This window comes from Rhineura floridana, chromosome 9, assembly GCF_030035675.1.
Source record: "Rhineura floridana isolate rRhiFlo1 chromosome 9, rRhiFlo1.hap2, whole genome shotgun sequence".
NCBI lineage: Eukaryota > Metazoa > Chordata > Lepidosauria > Squamata > Rhineuridae > Rhineura > Rhineura floridana.
Window position 1 is genome coordinate 114,062,281 of NC_084488.1, and position 15,726 is coordinate 114,078,006.

Sequence of the window (15,726 nt, forward strand, 5' to 3'; positions counted from 1 at the left end):
GGAGAAAAAGATTTACAACACAAACACAATTCTTTGCTATGTTCACTCAAAAGTCACATTAATTTACAGCACAATCCTAACAATGTCTACTCAAAAGTAAATCCTATTGAATTCAATGGGGTTTACTCCGAGTATGTGGGATTAGCATTGCAGCTTTACTCCCAGAAAAGTAAGTACTGGATTAAAGCTTCATATTGGGAAGGTTTTCAAAACACTGCCATCTTCAACAGACCAGGAAAATTTAAACTTGTTTGACTCCTGCACACAAGAGAAAAAAAGACTTTTGGTACTGTTGAAAGCTGCATACTTACTCAATTTATGAGATTTTTCAGATAAACAGGAAAAAACAATATCTACCTTTGTAATGGAGTCAAGGTACTGCCTGGATGCCCAGAAATCCCTTGTCAATCACAACCCTGACTTCACGTATTGGCTACAATCCTGAGAGAGAGGGGTTAGAGCAGCCAGCTAAGAGATCATTTCACCAAAGTTACGGGGAGGGGGGCGGCTGATGTTTTGGTGTATATCTTGAGAACCTGACCACCTAGAAATTAATTTTTTAAAAAATATGAAATTTGAGAGTCCTGAGATTAAGCTGACCCGGAGACCCAGAGAGGACCCAAAAATCCAGAGTCTTCGGGTGAAAACTGGACACCTGGCAACCCTAACAGTAACATATGCTTGTGTATTATAAGGAATTTTTAAATTATTATTTAGGTATAATTATATATTTATTGACTTGTTTTATTGTTGTATTCCTATCCTGGAACCAGTTGGTGGAAGGCAGGTTAGAAATGCAATAAGATGAGGTAATGGTGGGGAACCTTTCACTCCAGATGTTGTTGGACAACAATTTCCATCAGCCCCAGCCAGCATGGCCAATGGTAAGGCATAATGGGAGCTGGAGTTCAGTAATATCTGGAGGGCCACAGGTTCCCCAACACTGTTCCATGTGTTAGTACATTTCCCTCTCCACTGAGCAACCAGAACCATTCCTCACAGATCTTTCAGAGGCGGTGGTGGTGGTCCAGACAGCAAGTCTGAGCCATGGTACTTTGCACATATGGTTGCCATATTTTCTAGCAGGGCTCCTATGAAGCATTGCTAGATTATCAGATTGGGTAGCCATTTTTCTGTCTAGAGCCACATTGTCTCAAGGGTCATCTGTCAGGCTGCATACTGGTGGTAGGGGTGGAGTCCTAAGGCCACATTCATACCAGACATTTATTCCACTATTATTCCACTTTAAACAGTCATGGCTTCCCTCAAAGAATCCTAGGAAATGTAGTTTGTGAAGGGTGCTGAAAGCTGTTAGAAGACTTGTTCCCCACAGAGCTACAATTCTAAAGAGTTTCCTGGAAAGAGGAAATAATTGTTAAACCACTATGGCAAATTGTAGCTCTGTGAGGAGAATAGGGATTTCCTAAGGACTCTCAGCAGCCTTCACAAACTACACTTCCCATGATTCTTTGGGGGAAGCCATGTCTGTGTCAAGTGGTATAAATGACTGGTGTGAATATGTGGGTCATAGTGAGAGCCAAAAGCTGGTGAGGCCACCCCTTCCTTTCTGCCACCCTTTTTCTTTTCTGTTCCTTCCTTGCAACAAAATATAGGGCAAGGGCTGCATGAAATTGGTCAGAAGGCCGCAGGTTGCCAGAAGGACCTGCAGCCAAAAGTTTTTAGGTGTTGTCAAGAGACCTGTGTGTGGAAGATGGGCCTCCAGCGTGACTTCATTTTGTAGCCCCCGAATTTCTCTCACAGCACGCCACCATATATCACTTTATCTCAGAAAAATTTCCCCCACTCCCCTCAGGCAAACAAGACTCTGGGCCAGGAGGGAAAACATCATCTGTTGAATATCTGCCATGGAGCTAGTGAAGGCCCAAGAGAAGGAGGAATCCTGATGGTAAAATCAAACACAATACCGTCAAAAGAGGCTTCTCTTTTTATTAGGCAGAACAAAGCGCCGAATAAAGACGGGTTGCCCGGAGAAGCAGTCACAGAGGGCAAGATTATTCTTATTTTTAAAAAATCAAGTGGGGGCTGAGAAGGGCCTCATGACAAGTCTCGGCGAGAAGAAGCAGATTAGCGCGCCGCCCATCGCACGCTCTGAGGCGAGGACAAGAAGGAGGCGGGAAAAGGCGACGCCGAGAAGGTGGAGGCCGCTGCTGGCCTTGTCAGTCCCCGCCCCGCGGCGCTCGCGCTCCCTCTCTCTCTCACCGCCTGCTTGCCCGCCGTCCTCCTTCGTCAGCTGGGGCGCCTGCCATTGGGAGCCGTGCTGAGGCAACCGCTACTGGGTCCTGCGCCGCCGCCATGAGCTTCTTGTTGTAAGTGTGTGGAGGCTGGCGGGTGGGGTTGAGGGAGATGCCAGACTCTTGTAGGAGCCCTTTCCGCCGTTCTCCTCAGCGGCTCCTCCTTCGGGCTCGCTTTCCGCCGGCAGGGTTCGCCCACGGGCGACCGACACCCGAGCCTGCCCGGGCCCTCGCAAGAGCCGGAAGCCCTGTCGCCGCTTTCCTCCGCCTCAAAAGCCCCCATCCTGCCCGCCTTCTTCTAACCTGCTCCCCTAAAGTCACTAGTCCTGTGGAAAATAGATGGGATTTACTTCTGGGGTTTTTCTTTTTTAAAAAAACACCCTTGCCTGGCCGTTTAGGCTTCTTTCCCCGCATCCTTTGTGTGTGTTTTGTGTTTGTCCCTCGCTTCTCCCCGCCATCCTCCTCCCTTCATGGCTGGTCTCCATGCACCTTCTGCTTCTCCTCGTCTGTGTTTTCCTTTTCTCCTTCTTACCCTTGACGTTTCTCCCCAATTTTCGCTCTCTCCTTTCCTTTCTTGCATATTCGTTTCCCCTCCGCTTCCTTATGTGCTGCTTCCTCCTTTTCTCTCGCCCTTCCCCAGGCAAAAATAGGGGAAGCGTTTTTTATTTTTACGTTGAATTTAGACTCTGGTGTTAACTGGTTCCCCCTAAACAGCTTCCCCCCTCGTTAAAAAGGAAGGGCTTTGAAAGGAACTTATTTCTTGTTCCTTCCCCTTTGAAAAAAAGGAAGTAATTGGGGAGATGTAATTCGGCTGCGGGGGCTCCTTCTGTGCCACAATAGGGGGAAATAGAAGGGAGACATTTAATTATGCTGAAATGGGTGTGTGTGGATTGGTTGGTTAGTTGCACCTAAGCTACTTCGTATCCTAAAAGTTTGTATTTTGTTCCTGGATCTCAGAGAGCCAGTGAGCTAAAATATGGGTGGCAGGAATTTGGTGGATGTTAGTGCTCTTGCCTGAATTGCCACTGTACCCAAATGGGTTTTTTTAAAACATTATATCAGCCCCCAAAGATGATCCCTGCAATTGAATTGTGGAGTGAGAATTATTGGGGGGGGAGATCTTGTCAGGTACCCCATCTGCCTGCTTGTGCTTCCCTCCCCCGCTTAGACAGCAGCTTGGAGAGGCTCCCTAGTGTGGGGTTTTTTTTGTAGCCATAAAATGAAATTGCATCCGTTGGCTTGTCTCTCCCCTCCCCCCTTTCCTCAGGGAATACAGGACTCCTGTAATTAATTATCCCTTCTCCCCACCAGCCTTTTTTATCTCTGAAAATACACAAATTTCTCTCTTAAGTGGTGCTTGGGATTAAGTAATGTATGGGATATCCAACTTGAAGGGAGAGGGGTGTGTGGTAGGTTTTGTTTTGCTGGGACTGATAGTGAGAGACGCAGCTGGTTCTGTTATGTGGGGGGCTAGACATCTTGGACAATAACCCTGAGAAATCCCCTTCCTCCTTTTGTACTCTTGTCATTGATTCCAGCCATGTTGTTACGCTATTCTTGTTTTTCTTAATACATTTTAAAAAGTATCAGTTATAGTGAGAAGCAGACTTTGATTTGATTATAAACTATATATATATAAAATTAGAAGTATATTGCATGGTGCTTGATAGTCTTATGTTCCTCTAGGAAACTTAGACAATACACAGGAGAAACTAAATTTAACATTTTGGTCTTGCAAATTGCTGATGGGGAGCTTCTTTTTGGGGGGAGGGGGGTCTCTTGTCTTAACACATAATTGAGAAGAAGATACATTATTCCCTTCCCCTAACGCTAAACCTGAAGAAACAATGGAAGACGTTTATGGAGTAGCACAACAGTAAGCCCCATTGAACATGCACTTTTTATGTCTGAGTAACCAATATGTGTAAGACTGGCTTGTATTAAAACCACATGAAGATAACTACTTTTTGAAGAGTGTACTTTACATTTGCTTGGTTCTTTCGACATACTATGTAGTACAGAAAGCTAATATAAACCTTTTTGAATTTTGAGGGGTTGGCACCTCTTCTGAAATACTAAAAGCTAATTGGGTTGCTGCTGTTTGGCATTATGGCAAGTAAGTATGGAAAAGGACAGACACCAATACAGATACTTGCAACATGAAAACAATTCTAGGTAGGAACAATTGCTAACTAACTGGAACACAAATAATGTGTTGGGCCTGTGGTTCTACTATTTGATTTCCTAGTTCAAAAGCACATCCAAGCAATCTCCAGTCCCTACTGCTTGGAGTGGAGGCAATGTAATTATGACAACATAAACTGGTTAAGTAACTTACAAAATAAAACAATGCATTCACGGAAAAAGAAATGTTGAGGACTTAAACAATAAAAGAGTCAGTTTGTTGCAGAAGACTTTTTTGTCATGATAAAACATAGTTGTGCAGACATGCTTCCACAGACCTTTGCAAGGGTATTGACTGATATTGGGGTAACCCAGTCCTTTTTATCTGCTTTAGCCACAGTTGCTGTCAAAATTATATGGCTCACAAAGCCCCACTCCACATATTATAAAGAGTAAGTGGGGAATGGTTCACATCCATTTCCTTGGGATGAAAAATGTCTAGGATGTCATGCAAGAGAGTTGGAGGAAACTCATTTTTCTGCCAGAGCCACACAACTTCCTTTCTGTCCAGCGGCAAGTGTATGGGGCCCTGCTAGTGCTCATGCTTCACAGGGTCCCAGAAGCAATGCCAAGCCACAAATGATGTCATTGCTAGTACCATTTGAACCAATCTTTCTTCCCCATTTAAATGAATCTAGAATACTTTCAGAAATTGTAGCTGGAATGTAATACAGTACCTCAAATATGCAAGTAGATGGTTTGGAAGGACTCTGTCCTGAAAGGCAGCATAAAAATACTTAAAACAAATAGTGTGTTGTCTTCAAAAACGCAAACTCTCATCTTGTCTCCTGGAGTAATGATCTATTGTGGATTGATGCTACTTCCTACATAATTAAGGTTCATTGTAAGTGCTGATTCTGTAAACTCTTGTTATCTTTATTCTTGTTGCCAAAGCCAAATTTAACTCCAGGCATTTGAACTGACAATTGCATTTTTGAGAAAACTTCTCATGAAGTTTGAGACTACCTAGAAATACTTGCTGTACCGATAGATCTGTGAGTTGGGGCCATCTATACACTCGTCTCATTCTGTACATGAGCAAGACAAGAAATTTGCCTTTTATTGTCTATGGTTTGTGATTTTAAATTCATGCCTGCCTTAGTCAGTAAAGATGGTAGGAAAATAAAAATCAGAAATTGAGAGAAAAACTGGTTTTCCCCTTCCCTGTCCAGTTCTTTTTTCCTAGTATAAATGAATATTCTTGTTGTGTGTCCCCTCCCTTTTTTTTTTTTTGCATGAATGCAAGTGTTCTACAGAGATAATGTTGTTGCACTCAGGTCCTGATTGCAGGCTTCTGGCTGGCCATTTGAGAAAATATGCTGGACTAGGTGGGCCACTGGTTTCATTCAGCAAGCTCTTCTTACGTTCTCAATGGCCCATAGCTACCCACTACGTTTCTTCTCTGGATGGCAAGACATGGGTAGCATGTCTGTTGTGAGGCAACCAGCATTGATGCTATGAGTTGTTGTGTTTGTGCTGTGGCTCTAGGATTGGGCTGTGGGCAGTAGTATTTAATTGGGAACTTGAAATGCAGATTTTCAGTTGAGTCAATTTGGCAGTGTTTCTTTAAGAACAAATTACTGTAGAGTTGCAGAAAGCAATAGCCTGCAATTCCCAGGAAGATGTTAAAGATAGCTCTGGTAGGCGTACCATATGGCAGTATACCACTGCTTTTCAGAATTTCTTAAATTGCCTGCAAAAGAAAGCCTTAGAAGAAAAACCCACACACCTTGCTCATCCTCTTCATATTTCAGTAGCCTATTGGTTTTTTGTTTACTTGCTTGCTTTGGATATCTACTAGGAAGATAACCTTTCAAGTGCAAAAGCCTGGCATGTATAGAACCAAGCTTATTTGCCCCAAACATGTTTAGGAAATCTAGATAAAACATGCCTGTAAGAGTCATGCTGATTTCCCCCCTCTTCTGCATCATATATTTAGGAAGCCTCAAAGATTCTCAATCGTTTAATTCAGGTCTATTTAAGGAAACGAAAAATGTTGAATATACATTTTTAAAAACAAATAGTCAGCTGCTGTGGCCCCACTTCCTCTTGAGGCCTCTTAAACTAGGTCTTAGGACTAAACAATTTTGCATAATAAGGACATTAAGATGGATTCAGATGCTTATTTTTTGCTCTTTGTCACTGCATAGACACAAATTTTCTCCCACAATGGGAACACATTTCTCTAAAGGAAGTCTATCATGTCTTGGACTTCCAATAAGCTGCAGAAGCTTGCCCACATCACATACTCTTCAGACAACACAAATGTGTGAGATGCAAAATGACTATTCTATGGGAAAAATCTGTTCTGCTCCGTTTGCCTTGTATGTACATATAAATACATGTTATGCCACTTACATTTCTTTTCAGACTCTCTTTGGTGCTGCTTGGAAGCACACGCTTTTGCATGCACGGGCACAGGCTGCTTTGCAAGCCACTTACCCTGGATATTTTATGCTTTTGAATCTGTTAATTGCCCCAAGCCTTTAGGGTGGTGTATCCTGTGCTACATAAAAACCCTTTCTGAACTCCTCCTTTTGTGCAATATTGATTTAAATGTATCATTTTCAAATGTAGCAGAGAATGGGCTCAGTGCAACTGTATCCAAAGCCCTTTGGATACCCCATGGTGTGTCTTTTTATATTAAAGATAAAAGCTAGCTACTTGTCTCCTTTTTATGAAGCAATCTCATAGGAGACTTCTTAAGTGCTTTTCAACTGATATCCAGTCTGCATTTCAATTTCATCTTATGGAGGAAGCTGGAAATGGCCTTCATGTTGTCACAAAGGTGTAGCACTGGGCATTGCATAATTTTCTGTTAAGCTCCCACAGAACGTGGAAGGATATGAAGCTCCAACCTACATGCCTACATTTGCAAAATTTGTAATATCCTGCACCTTCAGTGCTTAAAGTATTTCCAGGGCAGCAGAAACAGTGAAGCCACAGGATGGAGGCTAGTTTCAATGTTCTCTGTGACTTCATAGCAGTTCCCTGTGACTTTATACAATTTAGCATGTTTAACATAAGCATCAGCAGCTTAATCAACAATGGTAATGTACAGCTCATGTTGACAAGCTGAGCTGATGTGTTGCCTAATGGTTAAGCAGTGGCCTGATCTGTGAAGTTGTAGCAAGCAAACAAAACACTCCTTGCATTGTATTTTTTAGTGTTTTTGTTTGCCGCCCTGGGCTCCTACTGGGAGGAAGGGCAGGATATAAATTTAATAAATAAATAAATATTTCATACATAATGGTAAACAGGTATTTCTTTTCCTGGTTGTCTGGGAAGACTTCCATATAATGCACTCAATAAATTCTTCTCCAAATAAGTTTTTTCCTTCTGTTTACCCACTATATCAGAATATCAGCCTTAGACATCCTCCCCCCCCCCCCGATCAGCTCATACTCAGTGTATCATTGAGAATAAATACTACTAGTCTCAGATTTTAGTGAACTGTTGAGTGAACAGAGGTCAAGTTTGCTGCTTGGGGATTTGTTTACTTTGTTCCTTGGGGAAATACTTTTCACTATAGAATTGTTGCCAGTTATTTTGAATCAGTATGCAAAACTTACCATGTCTCCTCATCTCCTTGGTCACATACCTCTTAGCTTTGCAGAGCTCTCTTGCCATATCAGAACCCAGTCCCTAGCAAGCACTTCTGTTTGATCAACGTTGGAGAGTGGTGCATCCATTTATTTGCTTTTTTCCTTCTTGTCCTTTCAACAAAAGGCTGTTGAGACAGAATGTGTAGGCAGAATTTCTATAGACTTATAGATTCCCACAAACTCAAAAGTTGGCTTATCTTACAGTGAAGTCTGTGATGACAGGTTATAGTGGAATCATTACCGATTTGAGGGGCAACTGGTAACATTCAGATTTTTAAGAACTGAAACATCAACTTTTTGCTAGTGGAAGCCTTGATGTCAAAGAATGGTGCCAGAGGTATCTCCCAAGCTGATTAGAGAAGTAAAGGGTGTCAGGATTTATTCCAAGATTCTCTGCTTCAAATATGTTTGAGCCTTTGAATAACAGCTTGATAACTTTGGAAATCATACTTCTAGATTTGTTCTGGAAGGGGAATGTGATGCTTCAGGATACTATGGTGGTCAGATAACTGTTAATAGGCATAGATCTGTGTCCCAAGTCCTAATTTTGATTTGGCCTTGGTAATTCATTCTCAGCCCACCCATAAAAGGAGAATAATAATGTGCTGCTTATCTGACAGTTGAAAGTGTTAATGAGATTTGAAGAGAAATTATGAAAACAATGACTGTTATAACACTACACTTTTACTAATTTTTTTTTGTGTGGAAGCGTTTCTCTTCCTCCTTGAACATTTTTAGTCAGGGTAACATTTGATCTGCAGTAAATTAGTTGCTTTGGATTCTTGCTTATTGGACACGAGGGGACAGCTGTATAGATTATGCTACTTCTGCCTCAAAAAGGGTCTGGTCCCTTCCCTCCTCTTGTGTAAGGACTAGAAATACTGTTTCTAATCAAATTGGACTTTGCGAAACAAACCTAACTTACGTTGAGGGGGAAATTTCTTGAACTTCTTAGAATGGTGGATCTTTTCCAATCCTTGGAGCAGCAGTCTGAGATGTCCGCAGTAAAGGGGAACTTTTGAGAAAGTAGTTTTGTCACTGTTACTTCCACAATAATTTAAACATTTCAGTGTATTATTTTTGTGCAATAGCTTTGAGAACTGGTCTGTTACAATTAAACATCAGAGTCCACAAGTATAGTTTTACTTGAAATCTGTTCTCACATCTGTTCTAACATTCTTCTCTTGTGTTTAGCTTTAGAAGTTTAGGGATGTGCCCCAGGCTGGCAGATTCATTTTCCCTATATTCCTCTTTCTGAAAGCTGTCAGAAACCATAGAGGCTAATAAAGCATGAGAACTTAAATAGAAGTTCTCCATTTACCCTGAATGCTCTAACTTCAGTATAAGTTAATATTGTCACGATTTATGAATTCTTTCACGTGCCTTTTCAAATGATTTCCATTCTGTTGTATAGTTCCTGAATTCCCTACATAGCTTGTGCTGAGATAACGTTAGCTTCCTCTTAATTGCAGTTAAGAGATTGGGAGCCATTCTTGGGAATGCATGCCCCTGTCTCGGGGAGGAATACTCTATGGTTCACATTAACTAGGTTTCCATCTAAAACTGGGCTGAACCCAGCTGTAAAAGATGACTTCCGGTGTGAGTTGACTGAGATGCTTGGTTAGCCTTAGTAGCAGTTAATGATAGTCCTGAAGAACTGAGTCTGAGGCTGGTCAGATTAGTGGTATTGTATTATATGGTCAATTCACCAATTTCATATCATCAGTTTTTAAACTTTTTCTCTGCTTCAACTTAAGAGTGATGAAATCCATTACTACAGAGGAAACTGCCTTATAATAAGTCAAGCTGCTGGTCCATCTAGTGCACTATTATCTGCTGAGACTGGAAGTGGCTCTTTAGGGTTTCAGGCAGGAGCTTTGCCCAGCCTTACCAGTGTTTGAATTTGGGACCTTTTGCATGAAAGGTAGATGCTCTACCAGTGAACTACGTGTAGTTAGATACTCTGTAGCCCTCTTTTGAGTACTAGTTGTTGTTGTTATGTGCCTTCAAGTCAACTACAACTTATGGCGACCCTATGAATCAGCAACCTCCAATAGCATCTGTCATGAGTACTAGTTTCCTGTCACAAATCCTTCCCTCATATCCCCTTGATCTTTACACATACCACCTAACTGGCAATCTCCAGCTGCCTTTGACAAGGAATTATCAGTGATTACTATCCATGGTAGCCAAGAAAAAAGTCCATATTCAGAGGCAATATGTCTGATTACCAAATGCTAGAGACATATTATGGGGGATGGTGATCTGGGAAGCTTGCAAGGACAACATCTAGCTAACCAATGCTCGAGACAAGAGTACTGGACTTGATGTAAATGTAAATGTACTGCCTTCAAGTCGATTCCGACTTGTGGTGACCCTGTGAATAGGGTTTTCATGAGGCTGAGAGGCAGTGACTGGCCCAAGGTCACCCAGTGAGCTTCATGGCTATGTGGGGATTCGAAGCCTGGTCTCCCAGGTCGTAGTCCTACACCTTAACCACTACACCACACTGGACTTGATAGATCAACACTTTCTTACGGTGAAACTTGTGTATGTCAGATAACCTGCTGCCTTGATGGAAGTTCTGGGTAGGTGGTTATTGGAAAATCAGGTTACTAAAGCTCTCATAATGTAGGCCATGTTTACTGTTAAGCACTACTGAGCTGCTATGAATACTACAAATAACCAACTTGCAATGTGTCACTGCTTGAAGAGCGATTACCCAGTAAAGAGATTCTTAATGAATTATTTCATTGAGTTTTAGAGCCAAAGTAACTAACTTTGGCTTGTTGCTGTATCACTTGCCAGCTGACTCTAAATTTAGAGTAGAAAAATGCATTAGGAGAGCTTGCATAAATCTAGCTTCTACTTTTCTACTAAGTTGTCCTCACTCTTATTTATAATCTTAGTATCAGTTTCCTGTACATCAGAATTTTGGCTACTTGTCCAGACATTAAAACCTAAGGGCAAAGGATTATTGTCAGAGTTAAGGGCCTATACACATAGTCAAAAGCAGAAAGCAGCAAGCATCCAAAAAGCTAAGAATAAAAAAAGGGGGGGGAACCCCAAGATGCTGGAAAATGTGGTGTTTATTTTTTTAAAAAGCCCAACGCGTTTTGGCCACTATATTGTCTGGCCTTCATCAGGGGATGGACTTATCTGAAATATTCTTTTCTAGCAAGATTGCTTGAAATGACAGACAACTTTATAGATAGGTTGTAAGGCCCAGTTATCTTAACAGCAAATCTGTACACATCTCGCAAGACATAATGAGACATTGAGCTGGTTCAGATATAATACCAAGCTATAGGTTTGGTGGTTATATAAGAAAGTGGAGCCATGTACTCATGTCCTCCCTTCTTCCTTGGGCTCAAAACCAGCCTGTTTCTTCCTCTTTAATGTTAAACCATAGTTTGTCATATATTTGAACTGTCAGACTAAAGCTTGTTTGTTCTTGCCCTCAAAACTAGGATTTATTTATTATATTTATATCCCACTTTCCTCCAAAGAGCTCAAAGTGGTATACATGGTTCTCCCCTTTTCCCCTATATTTTATCTTCACAACAATCCTGTGATTGCGAGGTAGGCCAATTTGAGAGAGGAATTGGCCCAAGATCACCCAGTGAGCTTAATGGCTGAGTGGGGATTTGAGCCTGGTCTGTCAGGTCTTAGTCTGACATGCTAACCACTGGATCACACTGGCAGTCCTAGTTTGGAAAGTAAGTTTAGTTTGCTAGTTCAGATGTAATGACAAACTATAGTTTGTGCCAGGACTGTGGAGTCGGAGTCGTGGAGTCGGAAGCAATTTTGGGTGGAGTTGGAGTTGGTAGAAATGTTCCGACTCCGGCTTCAAAATAAATTTTGATTGACAAATTTTTTAAAATATAAATTCAAAATGTCAAAGAAGCTTCCCATGAAGTCAGCTGTAGTTGAGCATTTCACCATAACTCAAGATGGAAAACATTTTGTGTGTCAGTGTATGACACAGGACCCAGATGAAGACAAATGCTGTGATGCCAAGATCAGCGCATATTCAGGCAGCGATAAAAATGCTCCTATGAGAGCTTCCAATTTAAAAAGACATTTACAGCCCTTTCCAGGGCTGTGGAGTTGGAAGCAATTTTGGGTGGAGTCGGAGTTGGACAGTAGAAAAATAGAGGAGTCGGAGTCGAAGGTTTGTCGTACTGACTCCACAGCCCTGGTTTGTGCTAAAGAGGAAGTGATAGATTGATTCTGAGCATGCAGAGAAAGGGATCCTGTGAGTTCCCAGGATGTTTCTGATCCTACAAACCATGCTTTGGAGGATTTGAATTTGTATAGATTGACCCATTGGGTGAGTTTAAATTTTGAGAACAAGCAAGCATTGTCCTTTTGATGTCTGCTACAGGAGATAAAGTTTCTTGTGATGTTTATCTGTTTTTAGTCTTCCCAGCAGATTGTATCCAGTAGTAGCTTCTTATAAATCTCTCTCTATATTGATGCTATGCAGGTAGAATGTAGTAAAGGAATAGAGTATATGAAGCAAGCACTGCTTAGGGGTATTTGGTTTTGAGGGTGACATTGCAAATTAACCATCTTATCTTGTTTGCATTGTAAGACATGCAGTACACCATTTTATATAAAACATTCATTTTCAATCTTTTCAAACCCAGGACCCTCCTTTAGTTCCAACTTAGTATATGTTTACTTGCTGAGGGTGCATAGTCCTGTAGCTTGATGGTAGAGTGCAATGCTTTTACATGTATAGAATTCCTGGCAACTCTAGTTTAAAGGAGACCAATGAAACTGGCAGAACTGGAAAAAAACAAGATCTTGGAGAGCTACTGCCCGATGGAGTATATAATACTGGGCTAGCTGATCTAGTCGTCTGGCTTGGAATAAGGGAACTTCCTATTTATTTTAAATATATATACTGCTAATTCATGTAGAAAACATCTAAGCAGTGTACTGCAAATATAAAATCACAATAAATGTAAGAAAAATATAAAAGCAGAAAACGTCATAAGGAACATTGGCTAGTCACGTAAAATTCATTCAACTGGAAAGGCCTGTGGACTCAAGAAAGTCTTCAAAAGACATCTAAAAATAAGTAGTGAGGATGCTTGGCAGATTTCCATTGGGAAGGCACTCCACATTGACAGACTGGCCACAGTAAATGCTCGATTGCTGGTAGCTACCAAGTGGGCCTCATTCACATAGGGGACAGTCTTTCTCCTCTGAGTGTTCTTCTATCCCTTTCCTTTGTCTTTCTCTTAAATTAAATGGGGGGGAGTGGTTGCAGACCTTATCAGAACCTGCTAATTGATGATGAATGATGTAGAACAGCCTACATCATTTGGTGCTGTCCAGATGTTTCAGACTACAACTCCCATCTCCAAGACCATTGGCCATGCTGGCTGGAACACAGGGGAATTTTAGTTCGATACACCTGAATGGCACCAGGTTAGAGAAAATGGATGTATAGTATAGTTCTGTACTTTGGCACTAATTACTCCATGCATTCCTTGCGGTACAGGTCTAATTATGTTCCTAGTATAATATACAGACCTATTTTTCTTTGACTGTTGCTGGTGAGGGATCCTAGGACATTTCATATTCTCTGCCCACCCTGTTCCCAATTGCCCTGCCAGGACACTTTTGCCTGAGTCAAAGCTGATTCAGAAGAGGAGAATGGGAACAGTCACCATGACGGCAATGGCATCACCCTTTTTAAGTTTGTATTATTGAATTTTTTTGTCTGGTAGGAGAAGGTGAGTGATGTATTATTGGGTGGTAATTGGGATTGTGTTTTGCTGCCCCGAGTGAGATCTGGGCTGTAATTTTTGTGTGTGTTGTAAATTTGCTTAATACCTCTCAGTGTGAGAGATTGAACCAATATAGAGTAAGGCCCTGTTTTTGGTGGGACATGGGGAGGGTGTGGTTATGTTGCTGTTTGCATGATACTATATGACCCTAGGAGAGCTGGTATAGCACAGTAGGGAGGAGAGCCTGTTTGCGAGTCCAGAGTCTGTGAGTTCAATTCCCCGCTCAGTGTCTCCTGGGTGTCAAGGGCCAGCTAAAGATCATCCCCACAGTGAGTGGCTCAGGGGTTACGTGCCCTGCCACCTGTACAGCCGTGGGCAAGCTGCATAGTCCCAAGGAGCCCAGTTGCCCCCCAGCTGGCAGTTATGGACAAGGAAGGGGGTGGCTTGTGCAGCTATGGCAAGCTGAGCAGGCCCTAGCCAGCTGGGGAGGACTAGTCTCAGAGGGAGGCAATGGTAAACCCCCTCTGAACATTGCTTACCATGAACACCCTATTCATAGGGTAGTCATAAGTCGGGATCGACTTGAAGGCAGTCCATTTCCATTTTCCATATGACCCTAGATGGAGAGGGTAAATGAGCAGGTTTTAAATTATGTTTAATTTATGTTTTGTATACAAGATGTCCCTCTGTGACAAATGGTGGACTGGAGATTAGCTGTATTATGGATACAGTTAGTGGGAATGGTTGAAAGTGAGGCTTGTATGTAGAAGAGTGTTAAGGATGTGTTTGAGAGCTGTTACTGGTGGTGAAGTGTGGGTGCAGCTTCTGTCATTTTGTTTAGCCATTAATGATGGTTTATATGAGGAATTATTGTATTTTTGTTTTTGTTTTTTACTTATTTTTTTAAGGAATATTTTGTTTACCTTTGCTTTAATGTGGATCTTTATTGTATTTCATTTATATTTGTAGTTTTTTATTTTGCTGTTTTGTAATGTTCTGTTTAAATTTTTTGGAAATATAAAGTGGTAAAGAAATAACTTAAATAAATAAACATGACTCGGCTGGTGGGGTCTCTTGGCCCTCTTGGGGAAGAGTTAAAAATATCCCACTAACTTATTATAATGCTTCTTTTCTTTAAAATGCCTTGTCTGGAATACAAACGGGTGTGAAAACCTGCAGTACATTTCAGTATTAGAAACTGAATTCTGTAAGAGAGGGTAAGAGGGATCATTAACAGCAAAAATTAAGCACCTTCATAAAATACCCAGTTAAACTTCATTAGCTTAAGGGTGGAGACTTACTGTTTTGCCAGTTCCTGTATGTCTCCACCTCTCTTTTCTGAAAATGGGGGCACCTGATACTAGTCAAACCCCACACGTTTTTACTGTAAAATCTGGTGAGATCAGCTTGAGTGTGTATTTTAAAAATTCGCTTCAACCTGCTCCCCCTTCAGATGTGTCAATGGAAATGCTTTGCAATAGGCATCTAGTGTCCTCACAGCTTAAGACTGTGACCAGATGCAGACTCTGTGGCTTCAACAGTCAGCCCCAAAGTCCTCCCTCTCCATTTAACATCTAGTCTCATGAAGAGTTCTAAGCTTGCACACTATTTTGTGATATTTTGGCCTGCCTAATAAAGGTATTGTCCTAATATTGATTTTGGCATTTTTCTTATGGCTACCTTTTACTCTTTGTAATATAAATAATCCATAGAGAGGCACTTGCAAGGAACATAAAAAATGAATGACACTGACTTTGATTTTTCAAGGGCTTTCTCTAAGCCTGTCCTTGAATGTGGGAGTGGTAATTTCCATAATTTTCTCCAAAGCAGCATTTGTCAACCTGGTGCTCTCCAGCTATTTGAGATTACAGCGGTTGTGCAGGTAGGGACTAACTAGATGTGAAGGCGCGGGGAAAAAACCCAGAAAAAGATGGAGAACAC

The 15,726-nt window shown here is 41.5% G+C and overlaps 1 protein-coding gene across 2 annotated transcripts in view; it reads left to right on the forward strand.

Moving 5' to 3' along the window:
* The window catches only part of MOB1B (MOB kinase activator 1B), an 89,306-nt gene that overhangs the window by 19,761 nt on the left and 53,819 nt on the right, over positions 1 to 15,726 (forward strand). Inside the window, exon 1 of one of the 2 annotated variants that reach the window (XM_061583420.1) lies at positions 1,571 to 2,327. The exons of the other annotated variant lie outside the window; for it this stretch is intronic. Coding sequence (XP_061439404.1) covers positions 2,314 to 2,327 — 14 coding nt within the window. The 5' untranslated portion in view covers positions 1,571 to 2,313. Of the gene's footprint in view, positions 1 to 1,570; positions 2,328 to 15,726 lie in introns of those variants that run through there. 2 annotated transcript variants of the gene reach the window in all.